This window comes from Poecilia reticulata, chromosome 10 (assembly GCF_904066995.2).
Source record: "Poecilia reticulata chromosome 10, P_reticulata-male-v2, whole genome shotgun sequence".
NCBI lineage: Eukaryota > Metazoa > Chordata > Actinopteri > Cyprinodontiformes > Poeciliidae > Poecilia > Poecilia reticulata.
In genome coordinates this window covers 8,367,249-8,387,767 of record NC_088839.1, presented here as the reverse complement: position 1 = coordinate 8,387,767, position 20,519 = coordinate 8,367,249, and the positions used below count along the sequence as shown (strand labels likewise).

Genomic DNA, 20,519 nt, shown 5'->3' with positions numbered 1-20,519 from the left:
GGCTTGTTTTATGCTCTGCAGTTGAAATATTAAATTGTTCTGAATTTACATGCCCACTCTGTTTTTAACCCATTCATGTCTATAATTGTTCCTTAGTTTTCGGAGGAGCTGCACAGAAATCAACACCAATTAAATCTTCTTTGCTGAAAGCCAAACTTATTTCAGCTCCTTCAAGAAACAATGGATCAGGTAGGAATGTTATGGGTCTGAGGTAATATTGTACAAATTTTGTAAAGACAATAGTTGAGGTTTTTTAAATTGAGGTTCTGTCAAAATGTTTTAAGCAGTATAGATCTCTGTCAACATTTAGCATAAATGTAGGTTATTCAGTGCCACAGGCTGGCATTAATGGGTTATCCAAGAGTGGCTAAGATCAAGTCGGACTAAAGAAAAGTCATAGTGGTTTGTGTAAACGCTATTTTATGAAGCTTTTCAATACTGACACGTTTGCACTGGATGATAATTTAAACAGCAGACCTAGGAGTCAGTGTGCCACAAGTGACATTCCTGTTTGAAACCTTTGCTAAGAACACACTTTGCAAATCATATCCAGTCAGTGTAACTGTATGATAGAAAGGTAAAGTGATGTTAAAAGCAAAACATATGTTGCTGTTTAAGCGAACACCAGTTTTCTAGAACTGCGTTGCTCAGAGTGGCAGTATGTTGGAGTAGCTGACGTCAGATTTTGTTTTTTCATTTTTGAAACTTTCATTCATGCAATTCTGACAGAATAAATGCTTTTTTTTAATAACAACCATTCCTTCTGGTTTTGGATGCTGTGCAGCTGAATTTTTATTTTATTTTTTTACTAACAGTTCTTTCACTTTGCTCATTTGTTATGATGCGTAACCTTAGCAGCAAGGCGGCTTACAATAGAAGGCAGCTGATTAACATTGCAAAAGCTGAAATAATGCCACAACTGAAGCCAGAAATCCCAGTGAAGGTGAAAAGGAGGCGTCGTGGATGCAGAGCAGGAGTAAAGAGGAGAGGGAGAAGGAGGAACTTCAAGCATCTCTTTTGTCAATCATAATGGGCAACAGGAGATTGTTGGCTAACAAGATGGATGAGCTTCAAGCCTTGACAAGGACTCAGCAAGACTATAAGCAGAATCGTGTTCCCGACTCCAACGTCTCTCTGCCAGGATACCTAACCATACGAGCAGACCGAGATTTAAATGGCAGGAAAAGTAAAGGAGGTGGATTAGCAGTGCTTGTGTCATCCAGGACATGTTACTGTGAAGTGTCGTCCAGACATTGAACTCTTGGCATTAAGTTTTTGTCCATATTATTTACCAAGAGTGTTACCAGTGTTATTTTGGCAGCTTTCTACATCTCACCCTCAGCTGTTGACAGTAATGCATGAGATGTCATCAATTCTGTTGTTGCTAAGATACATACATAACACCCCAATGCATCTGTGGCATTATTAGTTTTTTTTTAATCGTACTTCACTCTCTTCTACTCTGCCAGCGTTTCACCAGTTTCTGCTGCTCCACCCGAGAAACCAAGACATTGGATTTGTTTTACGCAAATGTAAAGGACTCGTATAACTCCAAAACCAATTCCTCCTCTGGGGAAATCAGATCACAACCTTGTTTTTTTTTCTGCTCTGAAAAAAAAACAAAAAACACCTTGGTCAGAGGCTACCTGTAGCAAAAAACACTGTGAGAAAGTGATCACAGGAAGCTGAAGAAACCCTGCAGGGTTGTTTTTGAGGCTACAGATTGGATTGCTCTTTGTTCCACATGGAGATGACTGATTTGGCTCAGGAAAAAGTTCATCCTCCTCCTCTCCTGTCCCCAGCCAAACGGTCGGGCATCCCACTTTTCTTTAACCTACAGCTTTCCTGTCAAACCTCCATTGACTCATCTGCTTCCAATTTAGTCAATTTTATTTTATGTAGATAATCATCAGCTTCTGTGTAAATAACTATTCTAAGTAAAGTTGAAGACTGTTTAAAAGATCGTTTAATGGGAGTTACGAAAAAGATGTTTTCGAGACTGGAAGTTGTCCATTGTTGTAGTTTATCTGAGACTGGCTGTTAGATTCTGCCTCTAGGGCCAACTAATCTGGGGTTTTACTGAATAAAGATACTACGACAGCTTTCTGCCACAGGTTAGACATCAAATGATTGAAACTTTTTAACAGAACACAAACTTTAGAAATCCTCAACCATCCCTTTTGAAATAAAGTCTCAATTTATACAAATAGGCTAGCATAAGTCCTCTCTAGGAATGATTAGTGGGGGTTTTTTTGTCTATTTTAACATTTACAATCTAATCTTGTATTCTATCAAACATTGTATGGTATTGGCAGATGATGAAAACATTTTAATCATGATTTGATTGCATCACTTCTACCTGTGTTGAAGTTTTTCCTAGTTAGTTCAGCTTTATAGCTGCACACAAGTGTCAGTTTTCAGTGTTTAAAACCAGCATTCTGCTTCATGATGGGTTGGATTAACTTCAGCTTTTTCTCCCATGTGAATCTTCTCCTTGTAGCTACCTTGACTGCAGCTTCCACAAGCAAAGGATCATCAAGCTCTGCAGTCACTCCGCTGAAAAAGACAAACCATGGAAGACTTGTTGAAAAAACGGATTGTGGAACTGGTAAGGTTTCTTTTGTTGCTTTTAGGCATGGCCACCTTGCTTACTTGATTTATTTCAACACTCCTTTAAAATGTCTTGACGCAAGAATCGATGATCATTTGGGTTCTAATGCCATATTGAAAAGTCTAAAAACCTTTGGAGTTTACTTTTACAATCTCGGGCGTTACTTTTTCCTGATGCGTTACTTTATCTACAAACTAATATATGTTGGGTTTTTTTGTCATTTTTGTACCAATTTTTATTGAAATGACATCTTTTTATTTGTCATTTGCCAAATTGCAAACTGAGATTTTTTTAGTCAAACTCTGACCATGTTGATTCTTGAATTATTAAACGAAAATCCAGTGATAACTATTGGCTCGTTTAAAAATCAAGTTGGGCCATTTAAATGATTTTAAAACTCTTAGTTTAGGAACCAAAAGTTCACTTTAAAATCCTGTCTGTAGTCTGGTTCAGATGCTAATCAAAGCATTGAAACTGCTGTTATAATAAAACACTGTACTTATACAGATTTAATATTAATCTGTGTTTTTAAAATGCAGATTATTTTAAAAATATGTATTTTTAAATCTTTTTAAGGACATTTAAAAACAAAAAAAATTTTTGTAACTGTAAAACTGTTGAATAACACCCTGTGCCTGTGCTGTACTGCCCAATAGGTCATGTTCATTTTTGCTGTTTTTATGATATCTGAAGCATACTGATGGTAAAACCTGACTCTGTAAGTACTTTGAGCACAAAATCATTCTATTCATTCTGCAAAATTATAACGTTTTCAAATTGAAGATTTCTAGAAAATGTCAGTTTTTCTATGTTCTGCTTCATGTGAATATTTTTTGCTAGCGAAGAATATGAGGCGTCCTTATTGCTTTTTTAAAGCTCATCTAGTCTATTTCTCACATTTAGTTTTAGTCACTTGACAAAACCTGAGCAGCCCCATTCCTCCTGGTGCGAGAGCAAATTGAAATAAATGAGGGAAATGTTCTGTAGCCAGAGAGCTGCATTCAGTTACTCACTGTAGCTCTTCTGAGTGCTCCGCCCACATCGCCTGCTCTCTCCTCTCTCTCTCTGTTTGTATCCTGGCTCTGCTTCAGCACCACCATCATCATGCTTGTAAATGCAGCTATTAAAGACTTGCTTTTTTGACAAAAACTGAAGCTTACAGAATTAAGGAATATTTATTTTTTATTTTTTGCTCGTTTCCCCACATCACATCTATGATCCTGGGCCACAGCGGCTGGACATCCTTTATGCTCTCAGCTGGGAATTAGTTTTCTAACTTGGAAGGTTTGCCATGCTGAACTGGGTGCCCTCACTTTTTTCAAGTCTGTCGCTGTGGAGTAACTATTGCAACTTCTTTATGTTGTTTTAATTTAGTTATTCTCTTCCTGTCCTGATCAGAGAAATCTAAAAACGCTTCCAAAGTTGCTGGTGTGCACATCAAGGATGAGGCATCTACATTAGGACAACAATTTATTTTTATTGATATTATTATTGGCTGAATTATTTGTTTTTGAGTCATGTTATGGTCTCCAAAGCTCCCCCTCTCAACCATTCACGTGCGTCTGACCGCCAAAGGCTTACTGCGAAACATTCAGCTGCTGTCAGGATGCAGGAAAAGCCCTGTGGTTTTCAAAGCAGGTCTGTGAGGTATATATATATATATATATATATATATATATATGTGTGTGTGTGTTTGATTGCTGTAGCATTACTATTTTTCTTTCTCCTTTCAAGTATGGTTAACTGTTCCTACAGGCTATTTTTAGTAATACTTCTTGATGGTTGGCCAAGCAAGTGGTTCAGGTTTCATTTACTTACCTCGCTCAGCAAAACCTGCAACTCCACAGAAGTATATTTGGATATGCTGGCAGTTTTACCAGCTGTAAACAAACACAGTTTTGAAGGCATATTGACATTCTTGGTTGGTTTGCATATTTTTTTAAGGTTCCGTCTTATGCAGCTGTCGAGCAAACTGTCTCTTTATTTCCTCACTGAAACAGAATATTCTGTTTACTCGGTGCATGAAAGTTATTTTGATCCGGGTCACTTTGTTGTGATCGGTCAGCAGTGTTCTGGGAACATGGCGCAGTAAATCAATATGTTGCTGCTTTCATAATAATCAAAACAGTCTTGAAGACAGACTGCAACCATGAACTAATAACACAAAAATATCACATTTAAAGTTAGAAATAGAATAGATCAGCCTTTATTGACCCACAAAGTGGGCAATCAAGTGCATCAGGAGTATGTTGACAAAGAAAAAAATGTTCTTTAAGTGTTAAAAGCAATATATGAAAAACAATGAGAGAAGCAATAACAATAAATATATACTGTACAAAAATAAAAATTTTAAAGCAAAACTCGTAGAATAACGCGGTGGTAAAGTTGCTCTGATCTCAGACAGTGACCCTCTGTTTAAATCCCTTTCTGTGCAGAGAATAGATATCAGTAATTGCTGCCACCAAGCACCATAACAAGTGTCTAATTGTGAGGGGTCTCCTTACCCATCATGCTTTGTGCTGCGATGTGATATCTCTGAACAGTGTCAGTGTGTTGACTTGACGCTACGTTTTCAATGTGGAGACATGTGACATGTCTGAAATGAAGGAGCAGCGTGTTTCTTCACGATTGTCTGGACTTTTAGAAGGACAAACTCCTGGGACTTGTTTGAAGAAACCAGTGAACAATGACGCACTTATATAAGCTAAAAATAAAAGTAGGCAATCTTGCGTGACTTTGATGCTGGACTACTTCTCAAGATCACTTCTGAATAATTTAATAGGTGACGCCATAAATTATTAAAATTCTGCAACGTTTTATAACGTCCACCTGTGGTCTTGGATAGAAGCCCAAGCAGTTTATTTTTATATAGGAATGTCGCTTCACGTCATGAATATATTTATGAGAAACGTGAAAGTCTATTTTGGGTCTAAATTTCCTAGTTAAATCTGAAATAATATTGTTACTTTCAATGTTGCAGACTAATAGAGATCTACTTATCATTTCATATTTATACAGCGTAAGCACAGGATACCATAAAGGACTTCTGATTATCTCGCTGAAACTAAAATGTGCTTATGTACAGGTCCTTCTCAAAAAATTAGCATATTGTGATAAAGTTCATTATTTTCCATAATGTAATGATAAAACTTAAACTGTCTTATATTTTGGATTCATTGCAAAAGGATTCCTGACCAAGTATTGAGTGCATAACTGAACATAATTATTTGAAGGTTGACTTTTTTGGTATTAAAACACATTTCTTTTATTGGTCAGATGAAATATGCAAATTTTTTGAGACAGGGATTTTGGGTTTTCATGAGCTGTATGCCAAAATCATCAGTATTAAAACAATAAAAGACCTGAAATACACTGCTCAAAAAAATAAAAGGAACACTTAAACACTTAAGTGAACACTTAAGTGTTCCCTTTATTTTTTTGAGCAGTGTATATCAGTTGGTGTGCAATGAATCTAAAATATATGACAGTTTAATTTTTATCATTACATTATGGAAAATAATTAACTTTATCACAATATGCTAATTTTTTTAGAAGAACCTGTATCTATTTACTGCAAGCTAATTTACTCTGAAAATCCAGCAGAGGGCAGTACAACTTCAAGACCTGCAGAAATTAGAGGTTTAATTCAGTGTTTTGTTGTTGTTTTCCTGTTATTGATATAGCTGTCTAACTAAATTAGGCAAAAACTTGATCTAAGGATATAAAGAATTAATATATAATGGGAACTTAGTACCTTAACGTCTAGAAACAGTGTGTTTTTATTGGAGAAGAAGGATTAATTGCCAGATGTTTATATTCATGTGTCAGAATAGAAAGATCCACTGAGTGAGATGTAGTGGAGTCTTTTAAAATTCAGAAACTCTTAAATCAGCAGCTCACTTTCTTATTTTGCAGAAAAGAAAACCCAGATAGATTGGGCGGAGGAGTCTGTTTACCAAAACATCCTACTTTTACACACTCATTAAGCCAACAGTGGAAAAATGTGCTCAGTCCCCAAAAGAGTCAAACTCACAACAATGCTGTTATGTAAACGGCATAATAACATTTATCTTTATCATGAATTAAACATTTTTATGACCATTGTTTTTTTGTTTTTTTTTCTATAAATGAACAGTAGCCACACAAACCGGACCTGTGTAAAACAAATAAATGTTACATAATCAGAGTTCTGTAGTCGATAGTTACTCAACTAAATGTAAGTGAGATAATGTAAAATTTTTAGGAAAAAAGCTACTTGAGTATTTTTAATAGGCTGTACTTTTTACTTGAGTAACTTTATCATGAAGTATTTCTACTCTTACTTGAGTAAAAGGTCTGGCTGCTCTTCCCACTTTGAGAAGCGTCACTGAATGAAGAACAATTTTGTTTGAACCAAAAATTCACCAGACAGAGACACACACCTGCGGTTTTTGTTAGAATTTTCATAAATTTTATATTGGAAAACATTGATATGGAATAAAAGTTTCCTTGACCTGAAATTATTTGAAATTATTTTTATTTTGGACTGTAAAATACATATTTATTTTGAAATATGTATTTTTTGAAATTTTGAAATATGAAATTTTGGTGTCGATCCATCTGATTGTGTCATTTTTAAATATTAAAGGATATTTTGATCAGTTGCTCAGTACTTGAGTTGAGTTTTTACCAAATACTTTTTGCTCCCGAGTAATTTCTTGAGCAGCTACTTTTGAATAAAAATATGCTGAAGTTGTGCTGCTCTTACTTAAGTATAAGTTTTGGTTACTCTACCTACATCTGTACATAATAAATAAAGCCAACGTCATTTAAAAACAATTGTTTTGAGTCACGCAAATGGAAGTTACTATCCATCACATTTATAAATAGAAACTTACCAATGTTATGCTTGTTAAAATATGGTTAAAAATGTCAAACCAACTAAACTGGAATGCAGTGATGAGTGAGACATTCTGTATTTGAGATAAAACTTAATGGCAAGATCAATATAATCATGCAGGAAGCCACTTCCTGCTCCTAGGTTACATTTATTATCGTCGATAAAAAATCGGTGGCTTCACGCTTTTATTTCTGAAATAAAAATGTTTTAACAGATATGTGCCCTAAATGCAGCATCATGGTGGTTCCAGATATTTTCATGCTCAGTTTGTTTCACTTCAACTCGACTCGTACAGGTTTGTGATCCTGTCCCCTCACTGGACTCGAGACATGTGCTTTATGTGCGCTGGAAGTGTTTTCTTCTGACTCCATGGCACTCTAGTGCTGGTAACAATGTCCTCTTCTTCAGTTAAATGGACGGCAGATGTCACGATTGTATTTACAACTCTCACTAGCACAACCTTTCTAAAATGAGTTGCCCTCGGCGACAGGTGCCTGGATTAAACTAAAATATGGAAAACTAATTGTATTTGAGGGGCAGCACTGCTACCCATCAGGCTGAATGATCAGGCAGTGCACTTCTGGATGGCAGTAATCCATTAAACCTGACAGACACTCATTGGTTGGGTGACTGTGTGTGTGTGGGGCTACACAGGGGGGTTTGCTAAAGATTAATGTTGTCCCAACAACTCATATTTTATTTTACAGTGGACAAAAACAAAGCCAAGACAGTCTCCAGGCAGCATCAACGGCAGCCTTCCCAACAAGCAAAGGGCTCTCCGTCTCCAACTGCGGCACAAGACGAGACGAAAGAACAGATAATCCATCGGCTCAAAGAACTCCTGACAGACAGCAACTGTAGGTTCCAGGCACTTGCCATCGTTCTGCAGCAAAATTTGGCTCAGGTGAGAGTTTTTAATTCTAGAGTATAATGAAGCTTTTCTACACTAGAAGAGTCTTTTTTTCAAAGACTAGGTTACATCTTACATTCCTGATGCCAGTTATGAGACTTAATGTTTAGTAATGTAATTCATTTTATTACAACAGCTCTGTAAGTTGATAACATAACAAAAATGTATTGGTGTTTTTTTAATTGACACAAAACCAAGCAGTGCTGTCCTGTTTGGTCTCAACAACAGATACTTTTCTGCCAGGTTAAATTACTAAAGCAGAATGTAGCGTCAATTACCTACCTCAAGGAAGGTATTTCAGTTTCACATCAGCTGAAATGCGTAAACTGTACAGCTGTAATTTTAGAGATTCCAAATTAATATAAATATTTTTTTTCTTTGTTATTGATAACTTATGCAATATAATGTCACATTTTTATTTCTATTTTGTTGACATAAAGCTATACTGCAAAAATACAAAATCTTACCAAGACAAAACTCACAAGTAACTTTTCAGCAAGATCCAGGAATTTGTTTTAAGTCAATAATTCCTTCATATTGAGGGAGAAAGTTCCAGTTTAATTTATCAGATTATATCACTTATAAGTGGAAAAAAATCTTCAAGTGGATCTAGTACTTTTTCATCAATATTAAGGAATTAATTACTTAGAACAAATTCCTATATGTTGCTGAAAAGTTACTTGTAAGTTGGTCTTATTTTAAGTGCACGAAGACATTTGCAGTAGAAACTAGACCAAAAATAATTGGTAAGATTTTTGTGGTTGTACAGTGCACCAAATGAAAAGCAGACATGGCTGGATATCGTCCAACCTTATAAATGTCTGCTTTTTTTTGTCAGTCAACTCTGGAGCAATCAAAGACAAATTTAATTTGTTCGTCTCTGCCAGGCTTTTGAGACAAAAGATTCCCTTTACATCAAATGACTGACCAAAGATGACGTCCTGTCGTATTTTTAAAAAGCGGTGTATAAAACAAGGATTTACTCGTTTAAAACAGACAAAATGATTCAAACGCTGACATTTTAAAATCTCTTTACAATCTCATATTAGCAATTAGTTTGCTTAGCTTCACGTGAATCTTTACTTTACCTGCAAGTCGGCTGCTTTTAATACCTGAAGAAGTCAGATACAAAACACCCAACTCTGTAAAGTTCAGAACTGCAAAGAATGGAAATGACCACAACACAGACATGTTGTGAAAACTACCGTTTCCTTTTAAATGGCCCTCTCTGGGACTGAAATGTCCAACTTTAAGACTTCTTTACTCAGTGATCTTGTCACTGGATACATTTTGTTCTCAGCATCAACCAGCTCAGAGTGTTTCCTCACCAGTTGATAAATCAGTGCATCTCCTACTTTATTATGATCCCTGCACTCTGTTGTGATACGAGTCTGAATGATGATAATGTATAAGGAGAGACGTCTGAGCTGCTGTATTTTTTATGAATTTATATGTAAATTATTCATGTACTCCACAAGATGCCAAGTGTTTCTCTTTCTTTGGAAACTATACACAGCAGTAACAGAAGCTCATATTTCAGACACCTCTTATGGGTTGATTCTTGTCTCACAATGACTGATCTTTATAGTATAGCAGTGTAGCTGCTGCTCCTTTATGAAGACACTAGCGCTGTATGGTATGTTCACTGTGTTCTTGAATAGTGTTATCCCGCATTATTCATCGGTTGGATGTTGCCAGGGGCAACAATGGCTGTTGATTTTTATTGTTCCTCTGGTTCAGTCTAGTTCCCTGTTTTTTAAAAATTCTTTTAGAAAACGTGTTTGTTACACGAAGTCGCCTTTGTGCTTCGTTTCCTCTGCTGACTTTTACTCCTGAGACATTTCTTGCGACTGTAAGTTGATTCAGAGTTCATGTGATTTATGACCTAATCGGATAAAACTCAGTGTTTGGAACAGTTTTTGTTAAACCCTATGAATTAATTTAAATATTCAGGGAGGGTTTTGGAGGAACGGCAGCAGCACGGCTCTCTGTGACGTTCTCTCCGCTGCCTGTTGTCACGGTGGAACAGATTTTGAGCTGGATCCGTTTAATGTCCGTAGCGGCCTCTGAAATGTGGCAGCTGTGTCTCAGGCACAGAGCGTGATCTTTACTCACTGATGTTTGACTCATGTCCTTGTGTTTTTGGCAGCATGGTTGTGAAACCAAATGCATTACCAAATCTTAAAACACACACTTGTTCCTCTGGCAGATAAAGCAGCTGTCCCAGCCTCCTCCCACTGACTCCACTTATTATTGCATAATAAACTTCTTTATTTTCTACTTCACACCTGTTAAATACCAACATCTGTCACTCACGACAGTTATAACATATATTAAGGAGCATTATGTGTGTGTACTTTTTTTAATAATCTCCATAATCGTGTAGTGAAGAATGGAATCTGGTGGCCACTCATCATGCCAATAATAGGAGGCAGGCGTCTGCCATCGCGGCGTGAGAACGTCCCAGCTGTTGACTTGATATGGTTATGAACTGCTGCCAAGCACTAAGCAGAGACTGTGTCCTGCTGCTGCTCCTTATCACCTGTTTGGACAGGGTGAAGTGTTGCTTCTGGTTCCCCCAGGCTGCCTGCTTTCCCGTTTCTGCTTCAGCTGAGGCTTTGCAAAGCCTGACGGCTTAACTGGTAAACTATGGCTTCAAAAGGTTTAACTTTTTGTTATTTTGTCAAATTATATTTTCTAAAAATGTATTGAGATTTTGTTTCATAAAGCCAAACAACGGTGCACAATTGAAGTGTAGAGAGAGATGCATATGTGTTCTTAAATTCCTTTTACTTGTAGAAATCTGAAATGTACGGAGTGCATTTGTATTTTGCCCCACTCAATGCAACGCCCCTAAAATAAATCCGGTGCAAGAAATTACTTTCATCAATCAGAAGTTTAGTAAATGAGGCCCATTTCAGGTCTGAATGCTAACTTCAACATCGACCATTATCAGCTCAGTAAAGACCACATGACCAAAGTACCTGCTTTTAAAAGCTGTTGACGTATCGTATGTACGATAATTCATACTGACATGTTTAGTCAGTATAAATGAGTAAGGTTGTATTTTTGTGTTTTTTGTTCTGTTCTGTGACCATAATATTTTGTCATATTGTGGTCCTGAACAAGTCGTTGTTGAAAATGGGAATTTGTTGTCAATCAACTTACCTGTTAAAAGAAAAAAAAGTTAAATGAAAACTTATTTACATGTAAATTTTACTGTTCAGTTTCCTCAGAGATTCATTATATGACATTACTTAACAAATATCAACATTTACTGTTCGGTTTCCAGATGTGTAAAGCTAAAATAAGCATATCCCCAAAATGTCTGCAGCTAACGGTGGTACTGCAAAGTAATCACTCAGACAAATGCATGCCACACTTTTCAGATTATACTTATAAAATACTTTAATCAGAGAGGATCATTTTTATTTCCCTTTCCATTATGCATTAGAAATAAAATTAGGATTTATTTTAGCTATAAAAAAATCTCATTTTTCTGCATTTTTGCAAACTAATAAGATCGGTGCATTTATTTTTGTAAATAAGGTTGACATGCATAAATTTGTGGCTGATTTACAAAGTATTTTATATTCCAACCTCATTTATCTGTTGCAATTTCTCAATAATTCCAGAAAACTGGAAACCTGACCTCTTACCTCGGTCCATACTGTCATGTTACTCTCTACCAAGAGTATCATCTTCATATAAACATGATACTCTTGGCGGAGAGTAACATGATGTATACCTCTGGGAACACTTCTGCTGGAGAAAATATCTTCTTTCTTTCTCCAGCATCCTATTAAACTGGCAGGATCATGAACAACCAAACTGATTGAAATGGGCCATAAAACTTGTTTTAATTAAAGCTAAACGGGGAAAAAAAAAACAAAGACTGAAAACCGTCTGACTTTTTTAACCTTTAAGTATCGATCGCCTTAGTGAGCATAGTGATCTGTTCTTCTTTTTTTCATTGATTGCACGTTGACTGTAAGTGGCGTTGCTCATGGACAGGATGGTAAATTGATAGGTCACTGGATGAAATCAGCTTCCAGCCTGTGGCTGGGGGAGGGCAAACCAAGCTGCACTGGCTGTTTATGACCAGGGTGGTGTCACTGCGCCGGACGGGTCCGATCCCATCGGCCAGCTCTCTGCTCCATCTCGGTTCTCCTCCTCATATTGAAATGTCCTCTCTGCTGTGGGGGTTGTCCTAAAGCACTCTGTAGCCCGCCCCTCTTCTTCTTTTTTTTTTTTTTTTTTTGTAGATGAAATACGGTAGAGCAGCCACTTCTCTCTACTACCTCTGAAGCGGCTTTTTCAGTCCTGCCTCAGATGTGGTGAGCTCAGTCTGGGAGGGCATGCGTGTGGAGGTGGTACGTCCACCCGGACCGCTGTTCGTCCTGGATTACCGGGTCTCCATAGCAACCAGAGGGGGACTCCAGCACCCAGAGCCTCGGGCTGAGGCTGGATCATGGGCTGCGCTGGCAGCAAAGCTTGTCTTGGTGCTCACTGCGCTGCAGAGAGGGTAACTGGCTTCTACATTCTTGTTCTCCGCAGCGGGAAACGGATGCAGATCAGAGGGAATCCCCCTTGCTGATGTAAACTGAACTCTTTTTGGTGCCGTTTTGTCCTGCACAGCTCTGGCCGTCTTTAAATTACGTGGGCTGCATAACGTGATGTGCAGAGGGTCGGGTTGCGGATGTAAATCGACGTAGTAAGAGAGGAGGGAATTGAATAGTTTGTGGGTTGTTTCTGCGTCAGTTTGAATCGTAGCAGAAGCGCTGCAGCTCAAACCTGCAGCTGCAGCCCTGACTCAGGCAGGCTAAGGAAGTTTGGCTGACATGAGGAGTCTATGAAACTGGAAACATGAGTCGGATGTGACTCCATATCAGTCACCAGAGAACGTCTCTTCTGTCTTGTTGGGTTCTGATCCATAACTAGAACATTCTAGACAACCTGGGCTCATGAGATTCCTCTCTGTATTTGTAATATTAATGCAGGAGTTTGTTCCTCCTCCCTCTAATCAGTGCAGTAGCACTGAGAGAAGTCATTGTTTTTCCTTTGCAGTGTGATGATGCCACCACGCAGTGCAGGGAGCTGTCTGAGGAACTGGTCAGCCTTAAAGGAGAGCTGGGTAAGTTGCACCACAGCAGCAGTTATCACTTGAACTTGTGTCTCTTTTTATCCCCTGCTGATATGCCTTCTTAAAATTGTGTTGCCATTATAGCGTTGGACAAATCTAATTTAGCTCTTGATTTTACAATGGTAATCACATCTGTCACCATAAAGTTTGCTGGATGACAAATTGTCCCAGAAATTGCTGCGATAAACAATAATATTGGTACTGAGATAATTTTCAAGTAATATATCGATCATGACCAATATACTTTTGGTATAGTTCGACCAATAACTTCAATTGTGCAAAGAACAGTGGAACTGGAAGACGTTTTAAATATCTGAAGCCAAACAACCAGAAACGATAAATAAACCGAAGCCAAACAACCAGAAACGATAAATAAAACGAAAATAAGTTACACACATAATTGAAACCATAAATAAAATGCCTCAGTATATGTAGTTGCTCTTCAAAATATACTAATCAGAATGAAAATGATCACGCTCCTTTGAATTTATCGTGCAATGAATCCTTGATTGCGACAGACTTGATTACATCTAATGTATTTTCCACTGAAGAGTTGTCTGGTATTTTAAACTATTTTGCTGTAAATCGGGTTCCAGTTTAACTAGACTTGTTAGGTTAGACGTTTACCACCTGTAACAGTGGAGGCTCAGGAACTATAACAAGTCCTGTTTAAGTGTTGTCACGGCGACTAGCCTCGCACATGCATGTGTGCTTCAACACACACCAGTATTTATCTGCCCCCCGAGGCTTTGAAGGCCTTTTAGCTCCTCCCCCTCTGCGGCCGCCTCGGGACTCCCACATGACTGCTCTTATACACTGAATGTTGTTATATTTGTACTCTAACACAATCTTCTGTTCAGACTGGCTGGGTGACCCACACTGACCTTCAACAGGCCTGTTTGGGGTTTTTAGTGAAACGTTTTCTGGCTTTGTGGGTTTTTTAATTAGTTTTGTTTGGGGGGGAGGAAGAAACATAAAAGGTCTGAAGTCACTGTGTGTCATCTTTTGCTTCCAGCTTTGAACGTAGATTATATAAATACCTCCTGTGAGATCTAGATGGCTTTAAAGCCCTATAATCAACAGATTTTCCCTCATTGGCTCGTTTCTTCTTTCCTGTTGTTGAGCTTTACGCACAACAGGTTAACCTACAGTCAGTCATTAATGAAATTACTAATGATCATTTCCCCTTTCACTTTATATATTCTCCATTTTGTTGTCCCAAAAAATACGAAACAAGTTTTTGTCATTTAGTCCTCCTGGTTGTTCTTTTTCTTGCTTTTTTTTTTTTTTATTAATTATATAGAAAATTAACTTGGCTGCAACAACAAAACTAAGGCTGACTGTTTCCTCAGCCTTTCTTCTTCCAAAGACAGCAGAAAAATTAAACATAATCTTGTGAACACAGAGGCATTTAAAATGTATATGTTTCGTAATCTTTTCTCGTAAAAACTGGCTTTCATAAAGTGTAATGTTTTGGTTTTCCTTCAGACAAATGATCTGTTCACTTTTCTTCTGCGGTAACTCTTCTGCAGCACAGCGTCCTTTCTCCATCTTTAACCACATTTATCCTTCCATTTTCATCTCTCACTGAGTTCACATCGTTCACACGCTGAGACACAGGACTTGATTCTGTGCCTGAATCAAGTCAACCCACTCTCAAGTCAGGAAACACTTTTTTCTCCATCCAGGAAATTAATGTCTGCCACGTTGTTTGTAAGATCCCAGCAGACCAGTGACACTGCTTTTCATGTGATATCACAATGCTTAGCACATCTGGTTGTTTTGTACCTGGTTCTGGGTAACATGGGATATTGCCAGCCCATCATGAGGATGTTTCAATTGTATTAAAATATATACCAGCAAAACACTGAATGTAGTTATTTTTGCCTTTTCATGGGTCGTAATCTGTCATATTTTAAGACGGTCAACAGGCCCAAACAAGTGAGCTGCTGTGAAATTCTCTTGATTTGATCCAATTTTGCTAAATTGAGGAATTTAGCAATATACATAAGCACGTTAAAGCACATATTTTTTCTTGCTACACATCTTGGAAAATCTTTGTGTTTCACATGGTTGTCTCACCGTGATGAGGGCTTGTCAGTTCAGTTAGCTTAGCAATAGCTTAGCAATAGCGTAGCATTAGCGCTCCTGTCTCTGCTGCTGCCTCTGAATCTGTCTGGGTCTCCTCCTCGCTCTTGCTCTATCTGTTAGATGTTTAGCTGCTATTCTGTCTCCTTTGGTGGTAATGCTACATGTAATAAATGTATTATTTTTGCAGCTTTGGAGGCGAGGGTGTTGGAATTGGAAGGCCAGCTCTGCTCTGTTGAAAATCCAGCAAATAGCCAAGGCCTTTTCCCCAGCGAGACTCCAACAAGAACAGATTCCCCGCCTGCGTTTTTATGTCCAGAATAATTTATGAAAAAACTTACAATACAAAAACAAATGCAGTGTATTTTGTATGCAAGTTGGGACTTATTATTTCAGTATTCATCAAAGACTACAATATAAATCAGTCTTTTTGCTTGTTTTGAATTAAATGTCACAAAGCTCTTTGTAAGGTTTCATACGCAGCTGCATGCAGATTATATCTCAAACTGACCAGATCTATTTTCAGCTTGATTTCACATCCTTTGCTGAACACATGTCAGCTTCTCCATGGCTGTATTTTAACAGTCCATATTTAACTTGACCCTGATATTTTAAAATGACAGCTGTTTATCCATAGCTGCTTAAACTACTGATGTAGTCGCCTCACACCCAAAATCAGAAGCAAAATCTCCACGTCATGAACAACACTCCTTCTAGGAGGGAAATGGTGAGTGTGTTAAATCATGGAATAACACAAGCTAACACATAAAAGGTCTCGGTTGCAGTCGAGTCACCACCGTTGAGCTACACCGAGTGATTTAGTCGTTTGTTTTTATATTTCTCTCTGCCTATAAATAACTAAGCTGTAGTTGGCTGAGAACAAGTGCCACCTCCCTCTGAAAAGTCAGTTTTTCCATTCCTTTTTGGAGACCGTCTGATGTCACACAGTTCACTAAACCAAAATTCCTCAGTGGGAATATTAGGTTACGTGCTCAGCGAGTTGCTAAAGCAGTCCGTCCCCTTCAGTCTTTTTTTTTTTTTTTTTTTTTTTTTTAAATGAACACTACTTTCTGTCATTTTGTTTTTTTGCCAACAGCTTGTTCTGTCCACTCATCCGAGTGCCTGGAGAAGGAAAAGGAAGGGTTGCGCGCCGCTCTGCAGGACGCGACACGGAGGCTGCAGGAAGAGCACCAGCAGGAGTTGGCTGACCTGGAGCAGAAGCTGCAGGCTGTCCACAGGGCTGAATGGGACCATGTTCACCTCAACTACCAGGAGGAAGCAAACAAGTACAAGGTTCTCATGCAGCAGCAGGTAGCGCTAAGGTTTTGCCTTTTGGTTTTCCACTTGAAAGCAACAATTAGTTCCTCATTTTGAATATATTTAACTGTGCCTTTTTTTTTTTAGATGGAAGAGCTGAAAGCCAATCAGGAAACCATGAAGGTGCAACTAGAGAGCAGCCACGCAGAGCAACTGCAGTCTGTTAGGCAACAGTATGAATTGTCTTTGGAAGGTGAGAGAAAAGCATAGGAATATTGTGAACAATCTAGCCTTTTATGAAAAGATGGTCTTGTCAAAATGGCTGCTTGTCAGTTCATCGTTAGTCGATTAAGATTGATCAACTTTAACTTAACTCGTTAATCGATAACTTGCATACCTAGGATCCTTAAAGCATATTTTGTGAAACTCTGAAATGAAAATAATAGTTCCATAGCTTTCTGGTGATCTACCATGAAAACTCATTTCCAGTCATTTTTCTGAACTTCTCAGAACTCAGGAGGGTCCACACCCAGGAGCTGCAGTCTTTGGAGCAAGAACTAAAGGATTCAGAAGCTGCTCTGTCTGTAAGTGTTTTTTGTTTATTTGTTTAATACACTTTAGCCATCGATGTACCAGTGCACACCAGTTTTCCTACTGGTTTTGTTCATCCACAGGCACAGATTGAGGAGCTGACTGTACAGAATAATGCCCTGTTAGAGAAGCTAGCTGCAGAGAAGAGCAGGAGGAGGGAGCTGGTAGAAAACACTCAGGTACTGTGATATAGAAAGGATTAAGTGTTGAAACTCCTCATGACTCCAGTGCTGTTTGCCCCTGAGCCTCCAATAACAATAAAACCAGTGACTTCCCAAAAGATAAACTACTTATGGACAGATAGGAAATCAACGTGCTCTTGGAAGTAAGAGGTTTTTTTTTTAACATGAAGCCTTATTGAAATAATAGCAAGCAGAGCTGGAAATGCTCCATCTCCATATTTGACATCTAAATAAACAGTATATTGTCCCTGTCAGCAAATGGCAAAACCCTGCTAGTCAGAGCTCAGTGCTGCCCTCTGTTGGAGGGTTTGTTTTTCTGATGCTGCAGTTACAGCTTGTGCTATAATTGCATAGGCTTTTAAACTCTTAGTAGCCCCTCATCATGATGCTGCGTTTTGTCCCCGCAGAAGGACTCTCACACTCTGTACTTGGAGCAGGAGCTGGAGAGTCTCAAAGTAGTGCTGGAGATGAAAAACAAACAGCTGCACAAGCAGGAGAAAAAGCTCATGGACGTCGGCAAACTGGTGAGAACTGGGCAGCGAGGAAAAAGGTTGCCCAACAACATAAATGACTACCTAAACCATAAATTCGCTCCATTTGTTCCAAACAGACGGATAAAAAGGTACAGTTGGATGAAATGCTCATAAAGGTCCAGCAAGAAAATGAAGACCTGAAAGCCCGAATGGAAAGGCACGCTGCTCTGTCGAGGTACCAGAACCACAACAGTCATTTCTAGCTACAGCTGCACCAATCAGAGAGTCTGATCTCTGGCTTATGTAGAGATTTGATGTTATGGCACCAGAGATCACATTTTATGATTATTCATACCTCTGCTGAGGGTGGCAGAAAATGACTTGAGCCATTATTTTATGAAGGTCACATGTCTTAAATTTTGTCCTGGCAGGACTATTTAATATTGTATACTGACTTTTCTGTCAGGCAAAAGTTTGAGTCGCACTAAAACACCTTTATTGTGTTCTGTGAGTCAAGATGGTTGAGGCTACCGCTAACTCACTGCTAATAAACCCTTGCTAGTTAACTAGCTACATAAATAACATGATATAACAGCATAGCTACATAAATAACTCATAAATGCTTTTTTGCGTCTGTCATGAGTAAGTGGAAATTTATCACCAGTTTTCTAGACCAAGTTTATACATTTCTGTGGAGATGCAGCTCTTACATTTCATTTTTAAAAACTCTTACATTTGAATAGAAGAAACCTCAAATTTAAGTAATTGTATATATCTTCAGATATCCATTTACTGATATCTGAAGATTTTGAAGTGGCCCTGCTAGATGCTTAAGCTGAATCCAGTAGTGGTAGACAAACATTAGGGTGATGGGAAGGAGACCTTCCAATTCTTAATCAGAAAAAATGAAAAAAATACCAGTGATAAGATGCTAAATGCTTCAGAGAAATATTTTCCATTTTTAATATGAAACTAAGTAGTTTATTGTAAAAAAAAAAACTAACAAAAAAAACTAAATTGGTTGAAATTTGCCAGGGCTATGAATTATTTTGAACTGCCTGATGTTGCTTTCTTTCACTGATCAGGTAAAGGTGAACGTTTTGAGTCTGGTCAGAGCCAATTAATCTGAAATTGAATCAACTGACTTCTCCAATTAGAGCAGTAAAATGTTCTAGTTTTTGATAACTTTTGAGGCCAAAGTAATCCAGAGTGAATGAAATGTCACGCCCCTCCATCTTGTGACCCTGTTTGTGCTGCTGCCCTGCAGACAACTGTCCACGGAGCAGGCCCTGCTGCAGGATTCGCTGCAGAAGGAGTCCAAGGTGAACAAGCGGCTGTCCATGGAGAACGAGGAGCTGCTCTGGAAGCTGCACAACGGAGACGTCGGCAGCCCCCGCAGGCTGTCCCCCAGCCCAACCTCACCTCCCCACCCCTTCAAGCTGCAGTCGCCCCGCACCTCTGGCTTCTTCTCCAGCCCCCCTGTGTCCCCCAGATAGCGGCGGGCCCCTGTTTCCAGGAAGCAAAAGCAACCCGGGTTCAGCTTTACTCCTGGAATAAAAAAGCCGATTGAATATTGCCAGCTTGAACCTTGGCTCTTCGAGGACTAGATGAGCACCACCACTTCCTGTATAAAGATGCTAAATACCGTAAAGAAAAACGTTGCACAGAAGCACTTAATGCCACCTTGTTGTTTGCCTTTGACAACTGAGGAGAAAAATCTCAGGACTTTTATTATTACTTCTATCGTTTTTGTCGTCAGAAGCTTGTCTTCCCTAAAGCTCATGTACATGCGCAGATTCAGCCTTTTGGTGTTGAGTTTTGTGTTTTTTCCTGATTCTGGACTCCACAGTCATGGAAAGTCTTACTTCAGGATAGCTAAGGGTGTACATATTTATTCAGAATATCTAAGGAATCCATTCAGACTTCAGCACCTTTTCTCACAAGCCTAAGAGTGAGTCTGTCGTTTCATACGCTGGCCTTGAACACCCATTTCCTTAAGGTTATTTTTGTTCACAGGGTGTGTGTGTGGTTTCTGTTAAGTCTGCACAGCCAGCTTAGAAAATACTTTAATGTTTCTGCTTTCTTTGACCAGGAGACCAGTCTGAGTCTTTGTTGGTGTGTTTGCCTCCCATCTGTGACCTCTTAAAGGAAGAGTTAGCTTTAAGGTCAGGGTTCTGTTTCTGGGTTTACACTAACGGCTTTGCTCGCATCAGGGACGCTGGATGTTTCAAAAGGTGTGGATATTTTGTGTGTGGAAATATTACAGATGTGTTGAGCCTTTTTTCTTAATATGCAAATAAACTCTTTTATTAAACCTGAACAAGGGGTGGCTTTTACTGCAGTAGAGCCACATTTAGACGTTGTAAATATGCGCGCTCGTTTATC

The 20,519-nt window shown here is 38.6% G+C and overlaps 1 protein-coding gene across 8 annotated transcripts in view; it reads left to right on the top strand.

Moving 5' to 3' along the window:
- The window catches only part of mtus1a (microtubule associated tumor suppressor 1a), a 30,119-nt gene extending 9,662 nt beyond the window's left edge, over positions 1-20,457 (top strand). For 4 of the 8 annotated variants that reach the window (XM_008419682.2, XM_008419681.2, XM_008419683.2 and 1 more), the window contains 11 exons: positions 97-189; positions 2,501-2,608; positions 8,198-8,394; positions 13,468-13,534; positions 16,728-16,942; positions 17,036-17,141; positions 17,399-17,472; positions 17,563-17,658; positions 18,069-18,185; positions 18,272-18,369; positions 19,402-20,457. In XM_008419682.2, coding sequence (XP_008417904.1) covers positions 97-189; positions 2,501-2,608; positions 8,198-8,394; positions 13,468-13,534; positions 16,728-16,942; positions 17,036-17,141; positions 17,399-17,472; positions 17,563-17,658; positions 18,069-18,185; positions 18,272-18,369; positions 19,402-19,630 — 1,400 coding nt within the window. In that variant the 3' untranslated portion in view covers positions 19,631-20,457. Of the gene's footprint in view, positions 1-96; positions 190-2,500; positions 2,609-3,714; positions 4,250-8,197; positions 8,395-12,690; positions 12,926-13,467; positions 13,535-15,821; positions 16,094-16,727; positions 16,943-17,035; positions 17,142-17,398; positions 17,473-17,562; positions 17,659-18,068; positions 18,186-18,271; positions 18,370-19,401 lie in introns of those variants that run through there. The other 4 variants (XM_008419684.2, XM_017307204.2, XM_081612052.1 and 1 more) reach the window with 4 other exon arrangements.
- The last annotated feature ends 62 nt before the right edge of the window (positions 20,458-20,519 follow it).